This window comes from Sander lucioperca, chromosome 9, assembly GCF_008315115.2.
Source record: "Sander lucioperca isolate FBNREF2018 chromosome 9, SLUC_FBN_1.2, whole genome shotgun sequence".
Lineage (NCBI taxonomy): Eukaryota > Metazoa > Chordata > Actinopteri > Perciformes > Percidae > Sander > Sander lucioperca.
Window position 1 is genome coordinate 15,513,570 of NC_050181.1, and position 12,595 is coordinate 15,526,164.

Here is a 12,595-nt window from a genome sequence, read left to right on the forward strand (position 1 = left end):
CCAGACCCTCCTCCGCAGCGCTGTGTAGGAAGGTCTAGCAATGCGAAAGTAGTACACAACTAACTAAGCTCTAAAAGCTGTGTCAGAACATTATCTCCCTTTTCGTTAAATTTAGTACCATATAGTAAGGTCTGGCTACATCAGAGGTGGAAGAAGAATTCAGATTATTTACTTAAGTGAAAGTACTAATACCACACTGTGTTACAAGTAAAAGTCCTGCATTGAAAATGTGACTTAAGTAAAAGTATGTAAGTATCATCCAGAAAATGTACTTAAAGTATTAAAGCAAAAGTACTCAATGCAGTGGCTGACAGTGGCTCTGCAGAACAGTCTTGAGAAGGAACTTGTTTTGGTGGAACATTTGCACACCGCAAAAGATGTGTAATCATAATATGCCACATACAATGTGTGGCATATTATGATTTCCCCCCACGTTCCTTGTTGAATATCTCATGACTGCCCCTTCGGGGGTCCCGAGCCCCAGGTTGGGAGGCACTGTACTAATACGTAGAATTAAACATGAAAGATCAAGTTACCATTGATGATAATAATGATGGTAATTGTGCTCATGATGTGTGTTGTTATATTAAACTGTACATATTGAAACATAGCTTTTCATAAAGGACTTTAAAAACAACATTATGTCAATCAAACATGCCCCGTGGTTATCTTGGCAAACAGGGTTTTCATATAATGTTATTTTAGTTAGGAAAATATTTGAACACATTACAAACATTTGAGTCTTCTTGACAGACATGGCTCAGATAATATGCTTACATATTTCTGTGTGTATAAGATACCATAGGAAAATAAATCCGATCAAAGATGGAAAAAAAAGTATATTTATGGTAGAATGTATGTCGAAAGAAACTCGTCCAAAATACACACATTAACTAAGTATCTACATTATCTACATTGTCTGACAAGTATCTACATTCTCTACTTGCTCTCCAAGGTGGACAATTTGCAGAAGGAGCTGACAGAGCATGTTGATGACTCGACGATTCGATTCGGCGGTCTGGAAAAAGAGATCCAGATCATCCGGAGCAACTATGTGACGGAAGTGGGGGAGTGCCGGCGGTCCAGCGACGGCCTGGAGAGAAGACTCTCCAAGCTGGAGGGAGTGTGCGGACACTTGGACTCGTTCTCAGACAGCCTGGAGAGGATCAGGGAGGGCCTGAACCGACATGTGTCTGGGCTGTGGAGCTGCGTCAATGGACTCAACGTCACGGTAACATCTCACCGAGATCTTATCCACAATATCCAGACCGTCGAGCTGGAGAACGTCCACTCCGACATACACAGACTCAACTCTTCAGTGCTGGACTTGGTCAAGGAGTTCCACAGTTTCATAGAACAGGACTTCATGGGTGAGTGGCAGAGGACCAGTGGTGGAACAAGTATTCAGATCCTTTACTTAAAGTTACTATATGTAACTTTAAACAAAAATTCAAAAACTGTGTAATTTTCCACCTGATGATCATAAATGACCTGTAACAGCAAACGAGACTAACAGTGAAAAGAACGCTTTTATATTGTTTTTATTAATGCCTTTGCCCGGGTCTAATTTTCCCGTGAAGTCACAAAATCATTTACGGCAGGTAGACGGCGCTACAGTAATGCTTTGGCTCGTGACACAGTGACAGTGATACCCGGTTTAGCTCACGATACATCCAAAGTAGGCTAAGTTACTGTATGCAACGCTTGAAAAGCAACGATGCATCTGTAACATATTCTCTTATTTAAATGAATGATTTTCTGTCTGAGCAAAACATATATCACAACTATAAGACAATCCAGGTAACGCTAATTCAGTAATTCAGTGGGTAGGGCTTTAAATTACCAGCCAATCAGATTTTCAACTAGCCAAATGTTTTCTCAGGAAAAAAAAACAACAGATTATGTGCGCCACTAAATACATTTAAGTTAGCCTAACAAAGTACAAATACTTTGTTACTGTACTTAGAAAAAGTAGAATGTTCACGTATCTGTACTTTACTTTGTTATTTATATTCCTGGAATCTTTTACTTTTACTCCGATACATTTCCCCTAGGCGTCTTCGTTACTCGTTACTTGCAAGAAATGTTTTCTTACGTTGGAGTGAAAGGCATCGTATTTATTAAACTACATCTGTTTTGTGCGTAGAAATCTTAATTTGTAAAGTAACTAGTAACTAAAGCTGTTCGATTAAAAAAAAAAAAAAAAAAAAAAAAAAGCACAGAGTACAAGTGAAAGTACAATATTTCTCTCTGAAATGTGGCGGAGGGGAAAAATGTTGCATGAAAAGAAAAGACTCAAGTAAAGTACAAGTACCTCAACATTTGTACTTAAGTAAATGTACTCAGTTACATTCCACCACTGCAGAGGACCAAGGGGCATGAGATTTGACTTTTGGATAAGAGATAGCACTCAGTGGAAAGGGAGGCGAGGCCGTGGGGGAAAAATAGAACAAAGAAAGAATCCAGGCTGTCATCCTGACAAGCATTCACTTAAAAGCCTATGAAAAGTCTGCAGTCTGTCAGAAAGAGGAGTTTTAGTAAACATGAGGGTGAAAGGCCCATCCTGAGGCCCACCAGGTTCAATGTCTTAGCTTTCTTGGCTTACTGTGCATGTCTCTTTAGAATTCTAAGAGAAACTATAACTGTTAAAAAGTGTTTTTTTAGGATTGTGTTTCCCAGCTGTGATGTCTCATTAAATTTTTTCCTGCCCACAGGTCCTCCTGGTCTACCGGGCCCCCGTGGAGAGAGAGGCGAGCGGGGAGCCCAGGGGCCCGTAGGACCCCAAGGGATGGTGGGACCTCCAGGCATAGAGGGCAAGAAGGGACTAACTGGACCCCCAGGTAAAGACAACAAACTTTGTCTTTGAGTTATGTGATTTCACGTTTAATATAAAAACCATGGCTGTCAATCAATTCAAATATTCAATTGCAATTATCGCATGATTGTCCATAGTTCAATCGTAAGTTAATCGCAAATTAATCAAACATTTTGATCTGTTCTAAATGTACTTTCATTTTCAAGTTTTTAATGCTCTTATCAACATGGGAGTGGACAAATCTGCTTGGTTTATGCATTATGCAAGACAATGACAAATACTGTCTAGATAGAATAGATGGTATTCTGAATGCTCAAAAAATGGCAAACTCAAGCCCATCAAACAACAAGAGATTGACCTTAATGTAACATTACTCGGTAATACTAACACAATGTAGTGTCCCACTTTACACTTTTTTTCAACCTGGACCCTATTTTCCTGATGGGAACAACAATCTTTGAAATTGGTCCAGTATTAAGGAAAATCACTGCGAAACAAGCTACAATGTAAGTTCAAAGGGCAATTTTCCAGCTTGTATTTACGTTCACAAAAGTGCTCGTTTTGCCACTGACAGGCTCAGATTAATATTCTAAGTGTCTGACAACATTATGGAAAGAATTTCTAAGGAGGTCGACCTTTCTGTTAAAGAGTAAGATCCTTTTTTTAAACATAAAAAACTTCCGCGAAATTGTGTTCGCTAAACCCACCAGACTCCATGTAAATAAACAGTAATTTTAGAATTGTAAAATACACGTCATTCAAAGTCGACAGAAACAAAATAAAAATCTATGAAAAGCCATTTTGGGTCGTCTTTCCACTTTCCCAACCATCACAACTCTAGTTTTGGTGGAAATAAACCTATAGTTTACAGATTTACATGTGAAAATATGTTGGCTGTATACACGCTAAAAGTATTGCTTTTTTAAAAGGAATCTGGTGGGTTTAGCGCTAGCGACTTCAGAGCTGTTTCTGGTTCAACAGAAAGGTCTCAAAGAGCTTTTAAAGGTCTTTCTCTGAAGGGATCCTTTCCATAATGTTGTCAGACACTTAGAATATTAATCTGAGCCTGTCAGTGGCAAAACGAGCACTTTTGTGAAGGTAAATACAAGCTGGACAATTGCTCTATTAACTTACATTGTAGCTTGTTTTGCCGCTGCCGACTGCAGCGATCTTGCTTAACACTGGACCATTGTCAAAGATTGTTGTTCCCATCAGTCACTTAGACACAAAAACATAGGAAAACAGGTTTAAAAAAAACGGTAGTTACCCTTTAACTAAACTCAACATTTTTTGTATGTAATATAATGTAACAATCTAATTATGTTTAACCTGACATGTGGGGACATAAAGGCTCACAAAACATCCCCTTCTACTAAGTTTGAAGCTTTGAAACTGAACTTCCCATTAAAAAAACCCTTTTCTTTATTCATTTCCCTTGAGGAAGTTTGTTTCAGCTAGTCATCCACAACGTTATTGCTGCATAGCTTCCCGATTTCCCAAACTATGTAGCGGCCCGAGGCCCAAATCACAGAACCTGTGTTCATTTATCATGCGTCAAAAAAACGAGTGGCGTTAAAAGGAATTTGCGTTAACTTGTTGTTATCACGTTCATTTAGCCCTAATAATAACATTTATTGATTTAGACCTGCAAGCTGTATCTTGGATCTTTATTTCTTCACATCTACTGTGGATACATTTAGATGAGAATAATAAATACACAGCGAGAATGATATTGTTGGATGATTAATTCACTGTTTTTTGTCTTTCATCTTACTTCTCAGGTCTCAGAGGTGAACAGGGTACGTGTTGTTCTTACTAAACAGCAGATGAAAGCACTCCCTACTGTGTGATCTTTGTTTCATACTAACTCCTGCTCTCCGTCTCTCCGTCGGGATTAGGTCCTGCAGGGTCCGATGCCCACGTTCCACGCCTTTCCTTCTCCGCCGCGCTGACTCGCCCGATGAGAAGCGCGGGGACCATAGTGTTCAACGACATCTTTGTCAATGAAAACAACGTCTACAATGCCAAAACAGGTGAGTTTTAGACAAGGAGCAGTACTCTCTTGTTTATGATGGCGATGGCTGTGCTATTTTTTCCGGGTTGTCTGCCTGCAGTGGCGGAATATAACCAAGTACTACTCAAGTACTGTACTTACTGTAACTACAAATTTTCTGTCTGTCTGTCTTTTCTTTTTCATACCACTTTCTACTTCTACTCCACTACATTGTACTTTTTACTCCACTAGTACATTAATCGGACAACTTTAGTTACTTTAGTTACACTTAACAAATTTGGTTTTTGCACACAAAACGCATGTAGTTTATAAAATATAATGTTTTATTTTAAATTAAACTACCCAACAATATACAGGCCTAAAAGTCCATCTGAAATGATTAGCCGATTAAACACTTAGTTGATTAACAGAACAGTTTGGATCGTTTCCAGTTTCTAAAATGTGAGGATTTTTCTGTATTGGGTACTTTTACTTTTAATACTATAAGTACAATTTCCTGATGATACTTACATACTTTTAATTAAGTCACATTTTCAATGCATGACTTTTACTTGTAACAGAGTATTTTTACAGTGTGGTATTAGTGCTTTTACTTAAGTAAAGGATATGAATACTTCTTCTTCCTGTCCATACGTCTGTCGAACGTACATCCGTCCGTCATGAATGCGTTATCACATGAATGCGAGGGAATTTCTTGGCACAAACATCCACTTGAACTCAAGCGTGAACTGATTCAATTGGGTTGGTAAAAAGATCAAAGCTCCGTTCACTTGGACTCAAGGATGAACTGATTAGGGGCGCCCTGGTAGCTCACCTGGTTAAGCATGCACCCCATATAGAGACAGAGCACTAGCAAACAACAGAAAAAAATCCCTAAATGCTGCTGTGTACCCATAACTTAAGTTTTTAAAAGCTGCCGACCTGAAAAACTGAGCTTTTATGAAGACAAAAATGGATAGAGACGTGAGGAATCAGCATGGAGACTGTGGGATCCTGACACTAAGCTAACAATATTTCTGACGTTACGTGTGTTAGCTTAACTTACAGACAAATAGTTAAAGATCCTCTATAATAAAGATAGCGCATTTTAAGCAGCGCTAATAGTCTGAAACGGTACACACTTCCTGTCTCCTTAAAGGTCGTGGCCTCGTTTGAAAGTGTAGTGAACGTCGTGTGGATGGATGAAAAGTTATATTTGTATAATTTATTAATGTTCTCTTTTGCTAACGTTAGATATTTACACAGCTAAAAGACATATTTAGCATCACGGAGATTAGTTTCGTTAGGGCGTTCACCAACGTTAACTGATGTTAGCTTCTCTGTGTTGCCAGATCTCGTGAGAGTTCGGTCATGAGACAGAAACAGGTCTCAAACAAAGTAAATTTTATCCAGATGTGTCCCTCTAAAAAATGCCATGTTAGTGTCAGAATGTTCTGGAGATATGTGGCTTTTGAAAAATGGCTCCAATATTTACTTTGGTGACTTTGGGGCTAAAGAATCGGTCATAATCTGTGTTCATGTTCACTTCTCCCTGCCGCTAGTCTCCTGAAGAGGCATGGCCGTGGCAGAGCCCGCGTGAAACAGATACAGGAAACTACTTTGAGTTGGGACATCTCGGTTCTAAACCGTCTCTGATATAGTTAGCCTAAAAATAACATTGGGATATTTGACTTGGTAACAAAATGCTTAACATATCGTTAGCTTAGTGTCAGGATCTGTCTCATTCTACCTGCTAACTCCTCACGTTTGTATCCACTTTTGTCTTCATAAAAGCCCATTTCTCCCGGTGGCTGCATATAAAAACTTAAGTCTTGGGTTATTTACCCTGTTGGTAGTGAATATCACCACACAGCAGCTTTTAGGCATTTTTCTGTTGTTTGCTAGCAGAGGGAATTGACGAGGAGTAAACCTTCACGCAATACAAGTCAACGGAAAGTTGTTTTCCTCTCCAGCGTGGCTTTCAGAGTATGACACGATTGTGCTCTGTCTCTCTACTGACGCTCAGTCCTTACCGCAGTGGCCTGGGTTTGAGTCCGACCCGCGGCCCTTTGCTTAAAGTGCTCATATTATGCTTTTTGGCTTTTTCCCTTTCCTTTATTGTGTTATATATCTTTTTTGTGCATGTAATAGGTTTACAAAGTGAAAAAGCCCAAAGTCAACCCCAAAGGGACTTACCATCTCCAACAGAAAACACTGTTCACTAACTGCTCCAAACAGCTCTATTGTAGTCCAGCCTTTACTTCAGAGACAAACGTGCGTCACTTTGTATCACACCTTATAATGCTCGCCTAGCTGCTAGCATGGCACGCCCTCATACTCTGCAACTGACTGGCTAGTAGTCCTTACCTAGCTACTGAGCATGTGCGACTCCCAACAAAGATGGAACAGAAGTGAGATGTCTCACTCTGAAGCTAAAACAGAGAGCTCAACACACAGGGTGAAAAGAGGAGCTGCAGCAATGTGCAGTACAACAAAAATATGGTGTTTTTTGAAAATTAAACCGTGTGAACCTATTCTGGTACAACCTCTAAATACAATTATGAACCTGAAAATGAGAAAGAACTGGAGTTTATGCAACGATCCGATACGTAATATAGCCCAGAAGAAAATCTATTTTAAAGTAGTTTATTTCTGTTCTGGATAGTAAAAGAAAGTTCTATGGCGGTTATTGTTTGTGTTTGTTCATGTTTCACAAAGAGTTTTAACAACAATGATAGAAATCATATCACATCCATACAGGGATAGTAGTATACCGCTGTTAAAACATAATAGAATATATGTATTTTTTAACATACTGGTATCGGTATCGGCCAATATGCAAGTTCAGGTATCGGAATCGATATCGGGGAAGCAAAAAATGGTATCGGAACATCTCTAGTCTGAACTTCTCACAGCAAATACACAACATTAATTCTCCTTTGTTACCTGCTTCCACCCTCCAGGTTATTTCACAGCTCCAGTGAGTGGGAAGTACTTCTTCAGCGCCATTCTTACGGGCCATAAGAACATGAAGATCGAGGCGGTGTTGTCCAAGTCCAACACTGGCGTGGCCCGAGTGGACTCCGCTGGCTACCAGCCTGAAGGCTTGGAGAAGCCCATGGCGGAGGCCAAACAAATCCCCGGCGCTCTGGCTGTCTTCAACATCATCCTGCCCATGGAGGCGGGGGACACGGTCTGCATCGACCTCGTCACCGGCAAACTGGCGTACTCCTCGGAACCGCTGACCGTCTTCAGTGGGATGCTGCTGTACGAGACCATCTGATTGGACCGTAATCCGTCTCTCTGGGTGAAACGTTTCCCCCTCACGAGAGCATCTCATTTGTCCGCCGGACTGTAAGAGACAGAGCCACTGGCTGGACAGTCGGAAGAGACTGAAATAACTGGAGTGGATTCACATCCAGCAAGGAGAAATAAACTTTATATTTTTACATTCTAAGAAAGGACAAAAAAAACCCACACTAATAATTGTTTGTTGTGTTTTACAGCTTTAAGGAAAACTATTTGTGCAAAGAGCCATTGTGTTTGTTTTTTTATTCTATGACGTGTTGTCTTCAGAAAAAAAAAGCCACTGCAGGGTTATCTTATAATTCCATACTGTATGCGGTTCTATAAACTTGAATTATTTACCGCTTACACCAAGATAGCCTTCAGATCTTTCTTGTGTTAATGAAAGGACATTTGGTAAGATGATGAAAGATTAAGGATGTGAGGGTTTTTTGTTTTAATGTGTAATCCACCCAGAGCATATCAACTGTTCAAAAGATTACTGCACACCATGTTTTCTGTTTCTAGTGTAGTTTTTTTTTTCTTTTCTTTTTTTCTCTTCATGCTCACAGTTTCATTTTGACCGCAAGCAAATTCCCAGAAACACAACACTGAATGCCAGTTGTCTTGGAAAAAGAAAATGCCCCAGTGATGTAGGCGGAGGGGACACAGTCCAAACCACTATTCTTTAGAAGGCTATGCACAAATGAAGTCACTGACAGTTCATTCAAAAAAAAACCACAGGATTTTGTAAATCATACAACAGCAAAACAATACGACCATTTTAGGATATTAGCTATGCCCTGGAACATGAGGGGGGGGGGGGGGGAGGGCCAGGGGGAAGAATGGGGATTTTTTTTTTCTCTCTCTCTGTCCTAATAAGGGCCATCTAATCTTGGTGGAGGATCAAGTAGTTCATGTTATAACTCAGTTACTATCATTCTATCTCACAGTGGGATTTTTTTATTTAAAGCTAACAATAACAAATAAGGAAGCTGAAGCATTGTCGCTATGCTACAAATTCCGTCTAATTCACGAACACACACACTCAAGGACGTAACCTTGGGTTCAACATTGATGTTTTTGATTAAGCGACAAAAACATCGAAAAAATTGATTGATAAAAACGTTGAAAGAAGGGTCAAAAACCTCGGAACAAAAAACTTGAAAAAAAACTCCCAAAGGCGACAAAAACATTGAAACAATTGTCCAAAAAAACCTTGACAAATGCAACAAAAACATCGGAAAAACCCAGTTTTGATTATTTGAGGGGGTTGTAACCCCCCCCCCCCCCGTAAATTACACCTATGCACACACTGCCTGCCTTTAGAAGAAGAATTCAAAGGTCTCCAGCAAATATGTGTATGATATCAAGATTGTAGATATTCTTGAATGGATTCTAAAAGGAACATTGCACATTTTCTGCAGAGACGATATACAGCAGATTGGGCCACATATTGCATTTATATTTACATTATGTTGGAAGTAATATGTGGATTTATATCAGCATAATGAGGGTTTGCTCACAATGCAAATTCTGTCCCAGTATTTCCTCAGTGCTCAGTGTGGGAATGTAATTGTATATGTTTCTATGTAGCCTATATTGTATAACCTTTAAGGAATGTAAATATTTTTCAACGGTTTTGCCCATATAAGATTTTTACGAGTTACCACTCCACCTTGCCAGGTATTGTATATGTTTTGTATGTTTCTGCCACACGTGTGCCTCAAATACAGATACCCAGTTTTAGCTGAGTCTCCTGTTTATCTGGATTGTGTTCCCTTATTTAAATGAGTGATGTGCCCAGGTTTGTTTTTTTTTACACACTGTTTAGCCTGCTTTAGACTTATTTAATCTGGCACTTTTTTGGCTTTCACAAATACACACAGCTGGGTTGACTTTCTATTTCTGGCTCCTACTTAAACATCTCACGTCTCGTTCTCTCTCAACTTCATTAGGTTGATTTTAGCTGAAGACTTCAAGGAGATAGTTGAAAAAGCCACTTGTTGTTATGCTGCACTGCAGTGACACCTTGTGTTCGGTATTGTTCCCATCATAGTGATGTTGTTGCTAAATAACCTTGGAGACTTTTAAGGAGTCCCTTAAAGGAAAGAGTATCACTTGTCTTCCATTATTTGCACATTCATTACTTATCACTGGGAATTACAGGTCTCTTTATTATTGTCTCTGCACTCAGTAGCTGCCATTCCACTGTCACTCACACAAACAAAGTCATCCCCAAGACTATGTAAATTGATACATGTACTGGCGGTCAAGGCCAAAGAACCGGTAATTCTACCTAGGCTCATAGACTGTCAGAGACAGAGCCTAGGCTACTTAAGGAGGATGCATGATAAGATGGAACGTAGATGCACATGGTGTCTATGCTGGTAGTTCTGTGTGGACCCCAGGAACAGGAAGACTACAATCACTTTGTGGAAAAGGGGCCTAAATCATAGACAGTATAGAAGGTCTAAATCAGGTCTAAATACAGGATGAAGAATAATGATTCAAGTGCTGTCAGAAAAATCGGATGATACAACACACGTGGGACTTCCCTGACACCTGGATGTTGCTGAAATGTGACGTTAGGGAACAAAGTGAAGTTGGTGGTAACGCTGATCCATCATGTTAGTTGTATTTAGTTTTTTAAATATTGTTGTTGTTAGGTGTATTTGGATTTTTTTTTCATTTTTTTTTTTTTTTTTTTTTTTTTTACAAATGATATGCTTTTACAGTAATGCATATATTTCCTTGCTGCAGTCGAATTTGGAGCCACAAACGTCGTATTACCGAGCTCATCACCAGTACTTGAAAGCAGCATCAGACACCACCAAAACACAAATGTCCTTCCCTCCCGGCATTTTCACGCGTGCCGTTGCCATGGAGCTGAGTTTGTTTCTTTTCTCCGGCTCACACAAAGTGAAAGGTTGTGCTTTAAAACAAAGTAAGGACTTGTTGGACAAACTTGGAAAAAGTGTGAGTGTCGTCGCTGTCCAGACGTGCTGCGTATGAGAACAACAAAGTGCAAGGACTTTTAAAGTGTTTCCAGCCACGGTAAGAAACGCGTGAGCCAAACAAGGAAACGCAGGGTGCCAAGCTAACGATAACTATAATTTACACAAGGTCTGTTAGTCTTTAATTACTTTTAACGTTAATGTATTGTTTAAGCCGACACGTGTTTTATTTACAGCATTTGTGAGGCGTATTCGGGTGTTTTTTCTTGTTTTTTAATAAAAGTGTAACACTCAGTTAAGGGTCAAAACGGGTCAAAGGGTGAGTAACGTTAGCAGTGAAAAAGTAACGTTAGCTAGCTAGGCTAATGGGCAATACGTAAGTAGACTGTCACGTAACGTTACAGAATGCAATCAATTGGAGTTTAAAAATACAGTGCTCAAATAGCAGGCAGGTTTGCTGCACTGACTGTTGTTAAGTGACATAACTAACAACACATGTTAAAAACCTACCTCATTAAAAAAAAAAAAAAAAGAAGCCACACAATTGCTTCCACCCTGGTCATTAGCATGTATGCCTGCATATTTGTAAGGAAGTCATAGCTCTTTTTTTCTTTCTTTTGAAGCAGCTCATCTAAGCCCATAATGAGTGGCAGAGTGGCAAGGGGCCGCCTGCAGGTGCTCCAGATCTACCGCCTGCTGCAGTACGTCCATGAAGGGGATAAAGTGCAGATAGAGAAGATGGTCAAACTGGGGCTGGAAAACCTCATCAATCTCACTGAGCCACAAGATGGCACAGGGGTGCTTCACGTGGCAGTGTCAGCCAACAATCAGGGTGATGGTCCTCATCTTTGCTCAGTCAGATAGATTATGTAGCCTATATTCTATTTAGGAGAACATGGTGCTCCACTGGCCTGCTGTTGCAGTTTAATCCTTTTCAATGGTCATATCAGTGTTCCCCCAGTGCAGGGGCAATTCTAGGATCAGACCTTTAGGAGGGCTCAGCCCTTAATGAGAATGTGACATGGATACACTGCCTTGCAACCCCCCCCCCCTTGCTAAATCAGTAATTTCATTAACCAATAATCTCTGAGCTAGCTACTGAACATCAGTCAGCTAACGTTTTTTGACACTATTAACACTATGATGGAACTAAACCTGACACTTTATAAGTCACAGTAACAACCGATTTGACACAATGTTCTAACATTAAGCAATTTTAGTTGCTTACGTTTCAATTTGGCTTCTAATCTGCGCCATGCAATGACCAACTTCTTCTCTGGGGACTACCAATGTTACACTTCACAACCGCACTCCTGCTCTCCCTCTGACAGATTACATAGAGACTCAGCCAAAGGCGGGAGTCTGGCACAACCACCTCCGATTGGCCAAAACTATGTTTCTGTTAACCCTTTCCTTGACTGGATTACAGGTGCATAGCATAGGCGACAGACACACAGGATATTAAACCAAGCCCTTTGAACCTGTAATTGCTTGTCCTCTGTCACTAACAGATACATTCACAAACTCTCAATTGAAGCACCAGAA

At 40.0% G+C, this 12,595-nt stretch overlaps 2 protein-coding genes across 4 annotated transcripts in view; both read left to right on the forward strand.

The window, feature by feature from the left end:
* Positions 1–8,824, forward strand: part of emilin1a (elastin microfibril interfacer 1a) — a 43,683-nt gene extending 34,859 nt beyond the window's left edge. For all 3 annotated transcript variants that reach the window (XM_036005048.1, XM_031295465.2, XM_031295466.2), the window contains 5 exons: positions 956–1,370; positions 2,715–2,840; positions 4,597–4,614; positions 4,714–4,848; positions 7,772–8,824. In XM_036005048.1, the coding sequence (XP_035860941.1) occupies positions 956–1,370; positions 2,715–2,840; positions 4,597–4,614; positions 4,714–4,848; positions 7,772–8,091 (1,014 nt within the window). In that variant the 3' untranslated portion in view covers positions 8,092–8,824. The remainder of the gene's footprint in view (positions 1–955; positions 1,371–2,714; positions 2,841–4,596; positions 4,615–4,713; positions 4,849–7,771) is intronic.
* Positions 8,825–10,811: 1,987 nt separating this feature from the next.
* ankef1a (ankyrin repeat and EF-hand domain containing 1a) overlaps positions 10,812–12,595 on the forward strand; it is a 34,193-nt gene continuing 32,409 nt past the window's right edge. The window contains exons 1-2 of the mRNA XM_031295467.2: positions 10,812–11,150; positions 11,674–11,882. Coding sequence (XP_031151327.1) covers positions 11,693–11,882 — 190 coding nt within the window. The 5' untranslated portion in view covers positions 10,812–11,150; positions 11,674–11,692. The remainder of the gene's footprint in view (positions 11,151–11,673; positions 11,883–12,595) is intronic.